The following is a 12,067-nucleotide window of genomic DNA, read 5'->3' as shown; positions in this document are numbered from 1 at the left end:
TGAAAAAGCCTTCAACAAAATCCAACACCCCTTCATGATAAAGGTCTTGGAGAGATCAGGAATACAAGGAACATACCTAAACATAATAAAGGCAATTTACAGCAAGCCGACAGTCAACCTCAAATTAAATGGAGAGAAACTGGAGCGATTCCACTAAAACCAGGAACAAGACAAGACTGTCCACTCTCTCCATATCTATTCAATATAGTACTCAAAGTTCTAGCTAGAGCAATAAGACAATAAAAGGAGATCAAATGGATACAAATCAGAAAGGAAGAAGTCAAACTTTTGCTATTTGCAGATGACATGATAGTGTACATAAGTGACCCCAAAAATTCTACCAGGGAACTCCTACAACTAACAAACACCTTCAGTAATGTGGCAGGATACCAGAATAACTAAAAAAAAATCAATAGCCCTCCTATACACAGATGATAAAAGGGCTGAGAAACAAATCAGAGAAACATCACCCTTTACAATAGCCACAAATAATATAAAATATCTTGGGGGTAATTTTAACCAAACAAGTGAAAGACCTGTATGACAAGAACTTTAGAAAGAAATTGGAGAAGATACCAGAAAGTGGAAAGATCTTCCATGCTCATGGATAGGCAGAGCCAACATAATAAAAATGGCAATCTTACTAAACGCAATCTACAAACTCATGCAATCTCCATCAAAATCCCAACACAATTCTTCACAGACCTTGAAAGAACAATATTCAACTTCATATGGAAAAATAGAAAACCTAGGATAGCTAAAACAATCCTTTACAACAAAGAAACTTCTGGAAGTATCACCATCCCCGACTTTAAGCTCTACTATAGAGCTATAGTAATAAAAACAGCTTGGTATTGGCATAAAAACAGAACGTGGACCAATGGAATTGAATTGAAGATCCTGACATTAATCCACATACCTATGAACACCCGATTTTCGACAAAGAAGCCAAAACTGTACAATGAAAAAAAAGAAAGCATCTTCAACAAATGGTGCTGGTATAACTGGATGTCAACATGTAGAAGACTGCAAAGAGATGCGTATCTATCACCATGCATAAAACTCAAATCCAAGTGGATCAAAGACCTCAACATAAATCCAGCTACACTGAACCTGACAGAGGAGAAAGTAGGAAGTAGCTTAGAATGCACTGGCACAAGAGATCACTTCCTAAATATGACACCAGCAGCACAGACACTGAGAGCAACAGTTAATAAATGGGACCTTCTGAAACTGAGAAGTTTCTGTAAGGCGAAGGACACAGTAAATAAGACAAAACGACAGCCTATAGAATGGGAAGAGATCTTCACCAACCTCACATCTGACAGAGGACTGATCTCCAAAATATATAAGGAACTCAAGAAACTAGCCAGCAAAATACTAAACAATCCAATTTAAAAAAAAAAAAATGGGCTACAGACCTAAACAGAATTCTCAACAGAAAAAGCCCAAATGGCCAAAAGACATTTAAGGAATTGTTCAACATCGTTAGTCATCAGGAAAATGCAAATCAAAACGACTCTGAGATACCATCTTATACCTGTCAGAATGGCTAAGATCAAAAACACTGATGACAGCTTATGTTGGAACGGATGCAGAACAAAGGGAACACTCCTCCACTGTTGATGGGAGTGCAAACTTGTACAGCCACTCTGGAAATCAGTATGGTGACTTCTCAGAAAATTAGGAATCAATCTACCTCAAGACCCAATGATACCACTCTTGGGCATATACCCAAGGAATGCTCAATCATACCACAAGGACACTTGCTCAACTATGTCCATAGCAGCATTATTTGTAATAGCCAGAACCTAGAAGCAACCTTAGATGCCCCTCAACCAAAGAATGGATAAAGAAAATGTGGTACATATACGCAATGGAGTACTACTCAGCTGTAAAAAACAATGACATTATGAAATTTGCAGGTAAATGGATGGAACTAGAAAATATTATCCTGAGTGAGGTAACCCAGACTCAGAAGGACAAACATGGTATGTACTCACTCATAAGTGGATATTAGATATAAAGCAAAGGATAATCAGACTACAACCCACAGCTCCAGACAAGCTAGCTAACAAGGAGGATCCAAAGAGGGACGTATGGATTGCCCTGGGAAGAGGAAACAGAGGAGATCTCCATGAGTAAACTACAGATGAGGAGGGACAGTAGAGGGGAGGGGATGGAGGATGAGAACATAAGCGAATGGGATGGTTGAGATGGGGGAGGGATGGAGTGGGAGAGCAAGAAAAGAGATATCTTGATAGAGGGAGACATTATGGAGTAAGGGAGAAACCTGGTGCTAGGGAAATTCCCAGGAATCCACAAGGATGACCCCAGATTAGACTACTGGCAATAGTAGTGAGGGTGCCTGTACTGGCCTACCCTGGTAATCAGATTGGTGAATACCCTAACTGTCATCATAGAGCCTTTATCCAGTAACTGATGGAAGCAGATGCAGAGATCCACAACCATGCACCAGGTTGAGCTCTGGGAGTCCAGTCAAAGAGAGGGAAGAGAGATTATATGAGCAAGGGGAGTCAAGATCATGATGGGGAAATCTACAGAGACAACTGAACCAAGATCATAGGAACTCACGAACTTTAGACTGACAGCTATGGAACCTGCATGACCATTGTGTAGTTGGGTCTGTTTGAGGGGCCACTGGCAGTGGGATCAGGATCTATCCCTGGCTCATGAGCTGGCTTTCTGGATCCCATTACCTATAGTCGGACACCTTGTTCACCCTTGAAGCAGGGGGGGAGGGGCTGGGTCCTGCCTCAACTGAACATACCAGGCTTTGCTGTCCCCTCATGGGAGAACTTACCCTTTCGGAGGAGGGGATGAGGTGGGGGGGGTGGAGGATCGGGAGGAGGGATGAGAGGGGGATCTGTGGTTGATATGTAAAATGAATAAATTTTTTTTAAATAAAAAAATAAAACAAAACAAACAAACAAAGCCCAACAAATGTCTCTTATGAGCATAGCTGTAAAAATTCTCAATAAAATTCTTGTAAACCAAATTCAGGAACACATCAAAAAGACTATTTACCATGATCAAATTTGTGGTCATCCTCAGAGATAGAAAGATGGTTCAACATATGTAAATCAATAAACTTCATCTACCACACAGAGACTAAAAGATAAAAATCCCATTAGATTGGGGAAAAAAAGAATTTAGGATGTGTCTAGTGGCTGCTTTCGTCAAGTGGTGTGGTAGTTTTGAATTCATTACTATGAAGTGATTTCATTAAATAATGATAATAGTAAAAAACTTATGGGGGAAAACCCTTAAATACCATTCCCTTGCCACTGTGCTGTCTCTAAAGTGAAACAAATGAGGCTTAAACCAGAGGAGTGTGTGGTGGGCGTAGGTTTCATGTCGCTAAGTGCCTTTCTGGGCATTCTAGTGAAGCCACAAGCCGCGAAAGCGTCTGGGATGGAGAAGGCCCAGTGGTTCTCAGGGTGGCTGGAGAAATCAGAAAAGGGGCACGTCAGTAATTCAAGGAACAGTACATGAGGCAACGTGTCAGATGTATACACCAGAAAATGAAAATCATAATTTTCTTTGGGACCAATTAATGTAAGAAGTGCTTGTATTCTCTCAGTTAGAAAGCACTGTGAGGAGAAAGGGCTTCTTGTTTTTTCCCATAATGAAAGTTAACATGACACCTTTTTGTACTGATGAACATTCTGACCCTCTTCGTAGCAAAATGAACAATAACGCTCTTGAAGTACAAACGTCATCAAAAGGCAGGGCTTGGGGCATATATATTCATGACATATTCCACATGTTTAACTAAGCTCTGTTCTCTCTCTCTCTCTCTCTCTCTCTCTCTCTCTCTCTCTCTCTCTCTCTCTCTCTCTCTCTCTCTCTCTGTTTACCTAGTAGGAAGAAATGCCAACCAGCAATGACGAGCTTCTGCTTCAGCACTTTGGACCACAGTCTGGCCTGGCATCCCCGTGCCCGTTGGCACGCAGCATTGACAGGAATGACAGGCAGCAAGGCATTCATCACTCATGAAACCAGGAAGCAGGAAAACACAGGGAAAAGCTTGGACCTGCCAGTTTGCTCTCGGGGCGAGGCACGTGGTTCCACACGTTGACAGCAGCGGAGCCAGTGGAGACGAGCAGATACTGCTGGCATTGCTAGACTACTCCGGGAAAGAGCTCTGAGGCTTCTCCTGTCCTCCTTGACACTGCTTCTGTGCAGAAGCCTGGTGTGACAGTCACCTGAGGGCCTTGTGCCCTATAAACTGGTTTCTGACCAACATAGAAAAGAAAGTGAGATGACTGTCTCCAAAGTAAACAGGCAGAGGTCTCCCAGGGCTGTTCCCCTAGCAGCACCGTACATCGCCAAGGGTCAGGCTCGCCCTGGAGTGTCCACAACCGTTTCGCTGTTCACCTCAGGTCTGTCCCACGGTTTTCAAAAAAGAGTCTCTCCAAGTCTCCCTCTTACACTATTTGTCAGTATTTTTGTCAGTTATAGGTCAGTTCAACAAAGAAGTATCCAAGGTGACATGCTAAGACATTTCTAGTTTTCCTCTGAGTTATATCCAGGGACAGTGTGTCACTTTTCTGGCAGGGGTGGCTCACTGTATGCACAAAGCCCCAGGTTAAACCTCCACAGATTCACACACACACACACACACACACACACACACACACACACACACACACACACACACAATCTGTAATGTTTGGTTGGAAGGGAACTAAAATCCCTAATAACCAAGAGTAGATCTTGTAGAGTGTTGGTATTAAGTATTTGCTGTAGGAATTATTTAATATGAAAATACTCCTTTCTTTATAAACATGTTATTTTAGACCTAAAAAATTAATTTTTATTTTTCAGCATCAGAAATAATTACTTAGACGAGATCGGGCGCGTTCAGGGTGGTATGGCCGTAGACAATAATTACTTAGAAATCATTCTCTTTTCCTAGTTTGGATTAATATTTCAAAGAGGGAAGCTATGCAGGTTCCTACTGTGGCTTAAATGAGTTATGTTTGTATAGACCAATAAATGAACATTGGTTTGATTTTTCACTCTGGAGATACACTGGTAAATTATATGGGGAAAATATTTTCAAAATTCTCAGATTTTAGAAAAGGTTTTTATTCAAGAAACAACACATCTGAGAGCACATCCTCAGAAGAGTATCAAAACCAGTAAAGATGAAAGAAAATTGCCTTCACGCAAATAGCACCGTGTTAGCGCTAAATTAAAAAAAAAAAAAGACAAGCTATGAATTCTGCCTTAATTGCACGTAATCAACAATCTGAAAATACGCTAAGCCACAGAACAAACAGTCTAGAGGAAGGTGTGCAGCCTGGACAAGTTAATAATGCTCCTTGGACTGAAATGCCAACCAGGAAGCTGGCTTACAGCTGGACATACACACTGCTGAGAAATCACGTCGTGAAAGACACTAAGGAGAAGTTTTATTTTTGCAAGTGTGTGACTGGATCCCTCCCAACATGGAGGCCAATGAAAACATGATTGACGATACAATTCTAATTACTGCGTCTGAACTCTGTTTGGACATAATTCTGCATGTCACTTGAAGGTTGAAGGATACCACACGCAAAACGCCTGGAGTTTTGATTTCCCGTTATCGAGCTGAAGTTATTAACGTGAAAAGCTAAATGGGGGAAGAGACATTAGAAATGACTTAGAAAAGTCATTCCGAGTAATCAGGCCAGATGCACGGGGTTCTGGACGCAGGCTGAGTGTGACAGGCTTGAGTTCAGAACGTGATTAAAGACTGAGCCAGCTGTGAGAATGAGAAGTATTCAAAGCTGGGGACTTCTGCTCAGTAGAGCAGCATGTGTTGATTTTTCTCTTTTTAGATTATTGTTCTATTTTTGTGTGACAGTTGGTTCGTACACACAAACACACACACACACACACACACATCTTGTTTGGCATACACATACACATATAGCATATATACATATATATGTGCACACATACACACACACACACACACACACACCCATCTTGTCACAAAACTGCGGCTCAGAATCCAGGCTTGTCTACTAAACAGACAGAACCAAGTTCATCCCAACAAGGACAAAGCAACCGGCACCACAGTCTCTTACTCTAAATCACTTGACTTTCTCAGGCAGAAGGGTGCACATTTTGTTACACATTTCTAAGTGGCTCACCCTTGGACTTATTATCATTTAATGGGAATTCTCAAGTGTTTTTCCCAACAGTGTAGCTGCAAAAAAGATCTTTATAGCACCAGTCACAATAATGAAATGCTATTCAGTAGTGTGTGTGTGTGTGTGTGTGTGTGTGTGTGTGTGTGTGTGTGTGTGTGTGCTGAACCCAGGGCCTCAAACACGCTAGGCGAGTACAGAGTTTTGCTGTTGAGCTGCACTCCAATCTCATTATTCAGCCTCTTATGAACATGTTTTATATTACTTCACACACTTTCAGTTTACACCTGTGGACCACCCCGCCCCTCGCAAGAACACATTTTCACAGGCAGAGTCTAGAGTACAGCACCAGGCTCTTAAGAGTGAACTGATAGTTGCTGGACTGATAGTTGCTGGACTGATAGTTGCGCTTTTGTGAATGCTGCTTCCGTTCTGCTTATCTCTATTTTCTAATTTCCTTTTCTAGGAGAAATATAAATAATTCTTAGGTAGGAAAATAAACTGCAAAGTCTTTTAAGCTCTCCAGTGCACCCTCTGCCTTTCACTCCTGTCTCTGTTCTGTGGCTTCACACCAGGCTTCACATGTTTACGTTTAAATCTATCCGGAGAGACAGAAGTCTAAACACATCCAAGAATATAAATGATGACCTCTGCTATACTTCCCATGCACATCCACTAAGACCCCACTGTGGGCCTCGTCTCCACTTCATCTCCTGCCCAGATACTTAGACATAAATCATACTTGCTAACTAGGCACTGCTGAGGGGCCACCACCGTCACCTGCACTTGCAGGGGTCTGTGGAGGGGCCATGCTCACTTCCTCACATGGGAGACACTGATGAGCCTTTCATGACTCTCTTCCTGATGAGACACAGTCACTTAACATTTCTGAATGCTCCCGAGAGGTCAAAAGTCTGCTCACCACCCCCCCTCCACTAGTCTCTGCTATGAAATTTATTTCCATTTGGACAAAAACAAAGAGCTTCAAAGAGAAAGGGGAAAGTGGGGAGAGAAAACAGAGAAGTCGTTCTTGCGCACACTGAAAATGGCTTACACATTTTCTACACAACATTCCCCCTCTGGAGAGCAACAAATCCTGTAAAACTGGAAGGGGGAGAGCTCTAAACGAGGTCAACTGTTAGTGAAACTGGGAATAGTGACAGCATTACGCATGCGTGACTGAAGGAACAGGCACAGCCAGCTGGCTAGGCCCTGGCATTAGTCAGATCAACCCTCATGCCAGCGTTTCTCTTGCTATCTCAGACCATGTGCAAGAGAGTAATTTTTTGAGACTTTTATTTTACTCATTTGTAATCTGCCCCCCCCCAAAAAAAAACAAAAAAAGGGATGCTTGTGAAGGGTTGACCAATGAAATGCCTTGAATTTCTGACCTCAATTTCATAATCTGTGGATGTGGCTTAGTCTTGCAGAAGGTTCCTCGCTTGTGTATGAAGCCGTAGCTACTGATGTCAACAAAAGACTCTCACAATGGAGTGGAAAGTGGAGCCACCAAGGTGGGGGGCAGTAACTCTGAGGACCAGTAGATACTAGAAGAGTAGAGATAGAGGCAGAGGTGAAAAACCCAACACCGTTGATACATTTTTAGCTGAAAAGAATGCAGGTATGAAAAGGTCTGGGACTCTGCTGAGCCTGTGGGTGAGGCTCGTTGGGCAGGGCGGGATAGTGTGTGCAAGCTGGCTGGAGAGGATGTCAGTCTGGGTCCTGACTGCCCACCACAATCTCCTAGTAGCTTGGAAAGGTCCCAGGTTCAGGTTGCTTGCTCTGGGGATGGCCAAGGAACCATTTTTTTTTTCATTCGACCTATATTTCATTCTTTTTAATGCAGTGATATTTAATTTAATTAGGTAAATTCCTTTATTCACATTGTATGTGTAATACAAATTATGTATTTTATTGTGATAAAATTCACCCTTCCGGGACTGGAGAGATAGCTCCATGGTTAAGATTCTTGCTGCTCTTCCAGAAGACCTGAGTCTGGTTTCCTACCTATGTTGAGTGGCTCACAACTGTCCATAACCACAGCTTCATGGGATGAGAGGCCCTCTGCAGGTACCCACACATGCACGTGTGCGTACGCACGCATGAGCGCGCGCACACACACACACACACACACACACACACACACACACACACACACACACACGAAAATGAATCTTTGAAAAATTAACCACATTAAAGAATAAACATCTAATTCATTTAGCGCAATCACAACACAGCCACCCTCTGCAGGTAGTTCCAGAACATTTCATCATCTTCAAAAGCTAAGCCTGTAGTCCTAAAGCAAATGCCTTCTTTCTCACTTCTAGCTGCTTAGCTTCATGGATTTGTCCACTCTCAATATTCCACAGGGTTGGAATAACACCACGTTCCATCTCTCTTGCAATTGGCTTCCTTTGCCAGGCATAGTTTTAAAGTTCATCACATTGCAGTATGTACCACTGCCTCATTTCTTTCTATGGCTGAATACTATCGTATAGATAGACCTCATTCTTCTTATCCATTTGTGAACTGACGGATATTTGAGTTGTCCACACAGTTTGGCTATTGTGAACAATGCTGCTATGAATACATGTTTATGAGCATTTGTTTGAGTGTCTGTTTTTAATTCTTGTGTGTCTATTCCTGGGAATAGAATTGCTTCATCATTTGGCATATTTAAATTAGAACACTATCCCCTGCCCCCCATGTGCCCCTTTCTGTAAGGTTCTCTGTAAAGTTAATACTGAGAAGAGGGACGCATACAGAGAAAAGACATGTGGATGAGGCTATGAGAGGTTTTATGTCCAAAGCGCTGGTAAACATCCAGAGCCCTCCAGAAATACAGCAGAAATAGTGGGATATAATATATATGTGGAGATGGTAGAGATGTTACAGACACAGAAGAAATCACCTCAGGGAAGAACCATCAGCAGCCAGCAAGATGGCTCACTTGCTCACTGCACCTAGAATGTACAATGCAAATATCAAACTTAGAACTGAAGTTGTCTTTGGGTGGAAGTTTACAGGTCAACCAACAATGCAGTGGCATCTAAAAGTCCTGATAGGAAAATGAACGACACCTACCCTGCTGACTACAAAGGACCTTGTGCAAATTTTTAACTGCACAGGAAATACTGGAGTACAGCAAACTGTAATTAGTAAAATTGAGTATAATTTAATCAAAATATGTAATAGACTTCCAAGGTCAAAAATTATATAAACAAAGACTAATTTACTTTCATTTACCTAAATATTATGGAGCAGGTATTTGGCGTGTATCAGTTGAGGCTGGCACACTTGAATGCCCCAAAAGCGTCAGTGAGAAGGGCCTTAGACTGAGATGGGGTTTTGCTCTGTTCTACAAACTGGCTTGATCTCCTAGGCTCAAGCAATCCTCCTGTCTCAGTTCTCTGAGTAGTTGGGACTACAGTAGCATCTTCTGTGCCTGGTTGGAGGGTGTTTTATGGGGCCACTGCTCTTAGAATACAGGGACATTTTCAGTGTAGAGACGAGATCTTTGGGAGTATCTGGGCTTACTGGGGACCTGTGTGTATGGGTGTGGGGGGGATGAGAGTCCTCTTCTCACTACTTAAATCTGTCTTAGTTTGAAGGAATTCTTATATTATATTATATTATGATAACATTCAACCATCTACAAATCCATATTGAAAAGAAAATATTTAACCATTTCCCAGAAAACTATTTTTCTGAAAAAAAAACCCCACCACTTTTTCTTCTGCATTTAGAGAAAAGAGTAACTCAAAAACGCTGATATTTTCAACATGGAAAGTGAGAATTAAGGCCAACTTTGTGCGCAAAGTCACATGTGAAATTTGGCTTACAATCTTGAACACAGGTGAAGCAACAGAACGCTTTGTTTATAAAGTATGTGCTCAGTTTTTGTTGTTGCCATTTTTAAATCAGAAGTGTGACACCAGCCAAGAAATGTCTGAGAGCAGGGACGCTGGAAACCACCTTGGAACTTTCTAATGAACACTTCTACGTAGGAGACGGTCACTGTATTCAACTTGAGATCGACTCTCGGTGCCTATCGCAGTTCAGGCTCTTTCTAGTGCCATCCTAAGGTCTGCCCGTGTGACACACGCAGCCAGGAGAAGGCAGCCTATGCAAGGGGAGGACACGGTGTTTGTCTTTAACACAGAGCAGCTGGCTAGGATGGAGCCTGCTCCTGCAGTTCTCCCCTGGCAACCCAGATGCACACACTTTTCCCCAGGGAAGCCTCTATAAGGGGTTAGCCTGTTGGCAGCTTACTAGGCTGGTCCATCTGGTTTCCTCTTGTCCCTGGTGCTACTGTTGGCTTCAGCCACTGACAAGCTGGGGATTGCTCCTTGATGAACAGTGCAGGTGGCAGGCAGAAGTGACTGGCCAGCACTTGTAGATCAGGTAGAATGATAATAATTTCTAGTGTTAAAGAACTCATACGCCGGGCGGTGGTGGTGGTGGTGGTGGTGGTGGCGGCGGCGGCGGTGGCGGCGCACGCCTTTAATCCCAGCACTCGGGAGGCAGAGCCAGGCGGATCTCTGTGAGTTCGAGGCCAGCCTGGTCTACAAAGTGAGTTCCAGGAAAGGCGCAAAGCTACACAGAGAAACCCTGTCTCAAAAAACAAAAAAAAAACAAAAAAACAAAAAAAAAAAAAAAAAGAACTCATAGAAGTCAGGTCCCACCCACTTAAAACTCAGCATCTTAGACACAATGAGAAACTACAGAAGACAGGATTCCCAGCATGCTTTTCCCTCTTCTGGTTATCATGGGCCCTTTACCTATGATGGCCTCTTATCTTCCTAGTAGATTATTTTCATAATTCCGACTTTCACATCTCTATCAGAAGTGGACCTCCATGTTATGTGTAGTCAATGTCAGCAACAGCCATCCTCAAAAGTCTTCTCAGACTCCATAAGAGCCAATGAAGACTTTCGGTTGAGTGGTGTAATGGTTAGTTCTAATGGTCAGTTTGCCTAGGTTAAGAAGCACTTATTGCTATAATTAATCATGTCTTTGGGTGTGTCTGTGCAGGTGTTTTCAGAGAGCTTTAAATGGGGATGGAAGACTCACCCTGAATTCGCATGCCACCACCCCATGGAGTGATAAGAAACAGAAGCATAAAAGCTACTTGCTCTTTGAGCAAAAAATCTATGAATCAACAGCCAAAGATAAACCTACATTTTTGTTTAGTTTTTTTTTCTATTTTTAACATAGAAGTTGAAGCCGAGACTTTCTGTTTATCGATTCCTCTAGAAGCCCACAACACAGACACATCAAGATCATTGGTTGGGCACAACCTAAGCATTCTCACCTGCAGCAGATGACTGCTTTGCATGAGAGGGCCAGGTCCAGGAAACTTCTGCGAACTTCAAAGGAGAGCGCATACTTCAGGGTGTGGCCATCGATGATGAGGGCCACGTCGTTCTCTTTGCCCAGCAAATTTCCAAGGTCCGTGCAGTGCTGAGTGATGGCAGCCCGTGTTGCCTAGAAAAAGTGGAAGAGGATGATGTTTGTGGGCTTCATACATAAAAGGCAAACTCAAAGTTTCTTAAAATGAGAAGATGGGACAAGGAAAAACACACAGTTCAACTTGCTACAGTCACTAGCATGCATTCTCTGGCTCATTGATGGGTAAAGCATCATCAGAGTGAGAGACCCTATGATATTCACAAAGATCCAATCTGGCTGAAGGGTACAATCTAGTGATGCAAAAACTCTTCCCAATGGGGCTCTCACTCTCTCTATATATGTACTCTCTCTCTCTCTCTCTCTCTCTCTCTCTCTCACACACACACACACACACACACACACACACACACACACACACGTGTGTGTGTGTGTGTGTATGTATGTAATGATGTACATATATGCATATACATTCTTTTAATGCTCTTAAAAAG

General features: G+C 42.6%; 1 protein-coding gene across 5 annotated transcripts in view; it reads right to left on the bottom strand.

The window, feature by feature from the left end:
* Atp8a2 (ATPase phospholipid transporting 8A2) overlaps positions 1-12,067 on the bottom strand; it is a 563,932-nt gene that overhangs the window by 280,551 nt on the left and 271,314 nt on the right. For all 5 annotated transcript variants that reach the window (XM_052733058.1, XM_052733056.1, XM_052733061.1 and 2 more), the window contains exon 25: positions 11,479-11,651. In XM_052733058.1, coding sequence (XP_052589018.1) covers positions 11,479-11,651 — 173 coding nt within the window. The remainder of the gene's footprint in view (positions 1-11,478; positions 11,652-12,067) is intronic.

This window comes from Peromyscus californicus, unplaced genomic scaffold, assembly GCF_007827085.1.
Source record: "Peromyscus californicus insignis strain IS unplaced genomic scaffold, ASM782708v3 Scaffold_12__1_contigs__length_115047231, whole genome shotgun sequence".
Taxonomy (NCBI): Eukaryota; Metazoa; Chordata; class Mammalia; order Rodentia; family Cricetidae; genus Peromyscus; species Peromyscus californicus.
The sequence above is the reverse complement of the archived record's forward strand: the minus strand, read 5'-3'. Positions and strand labels throughout refer to the sequence as shown.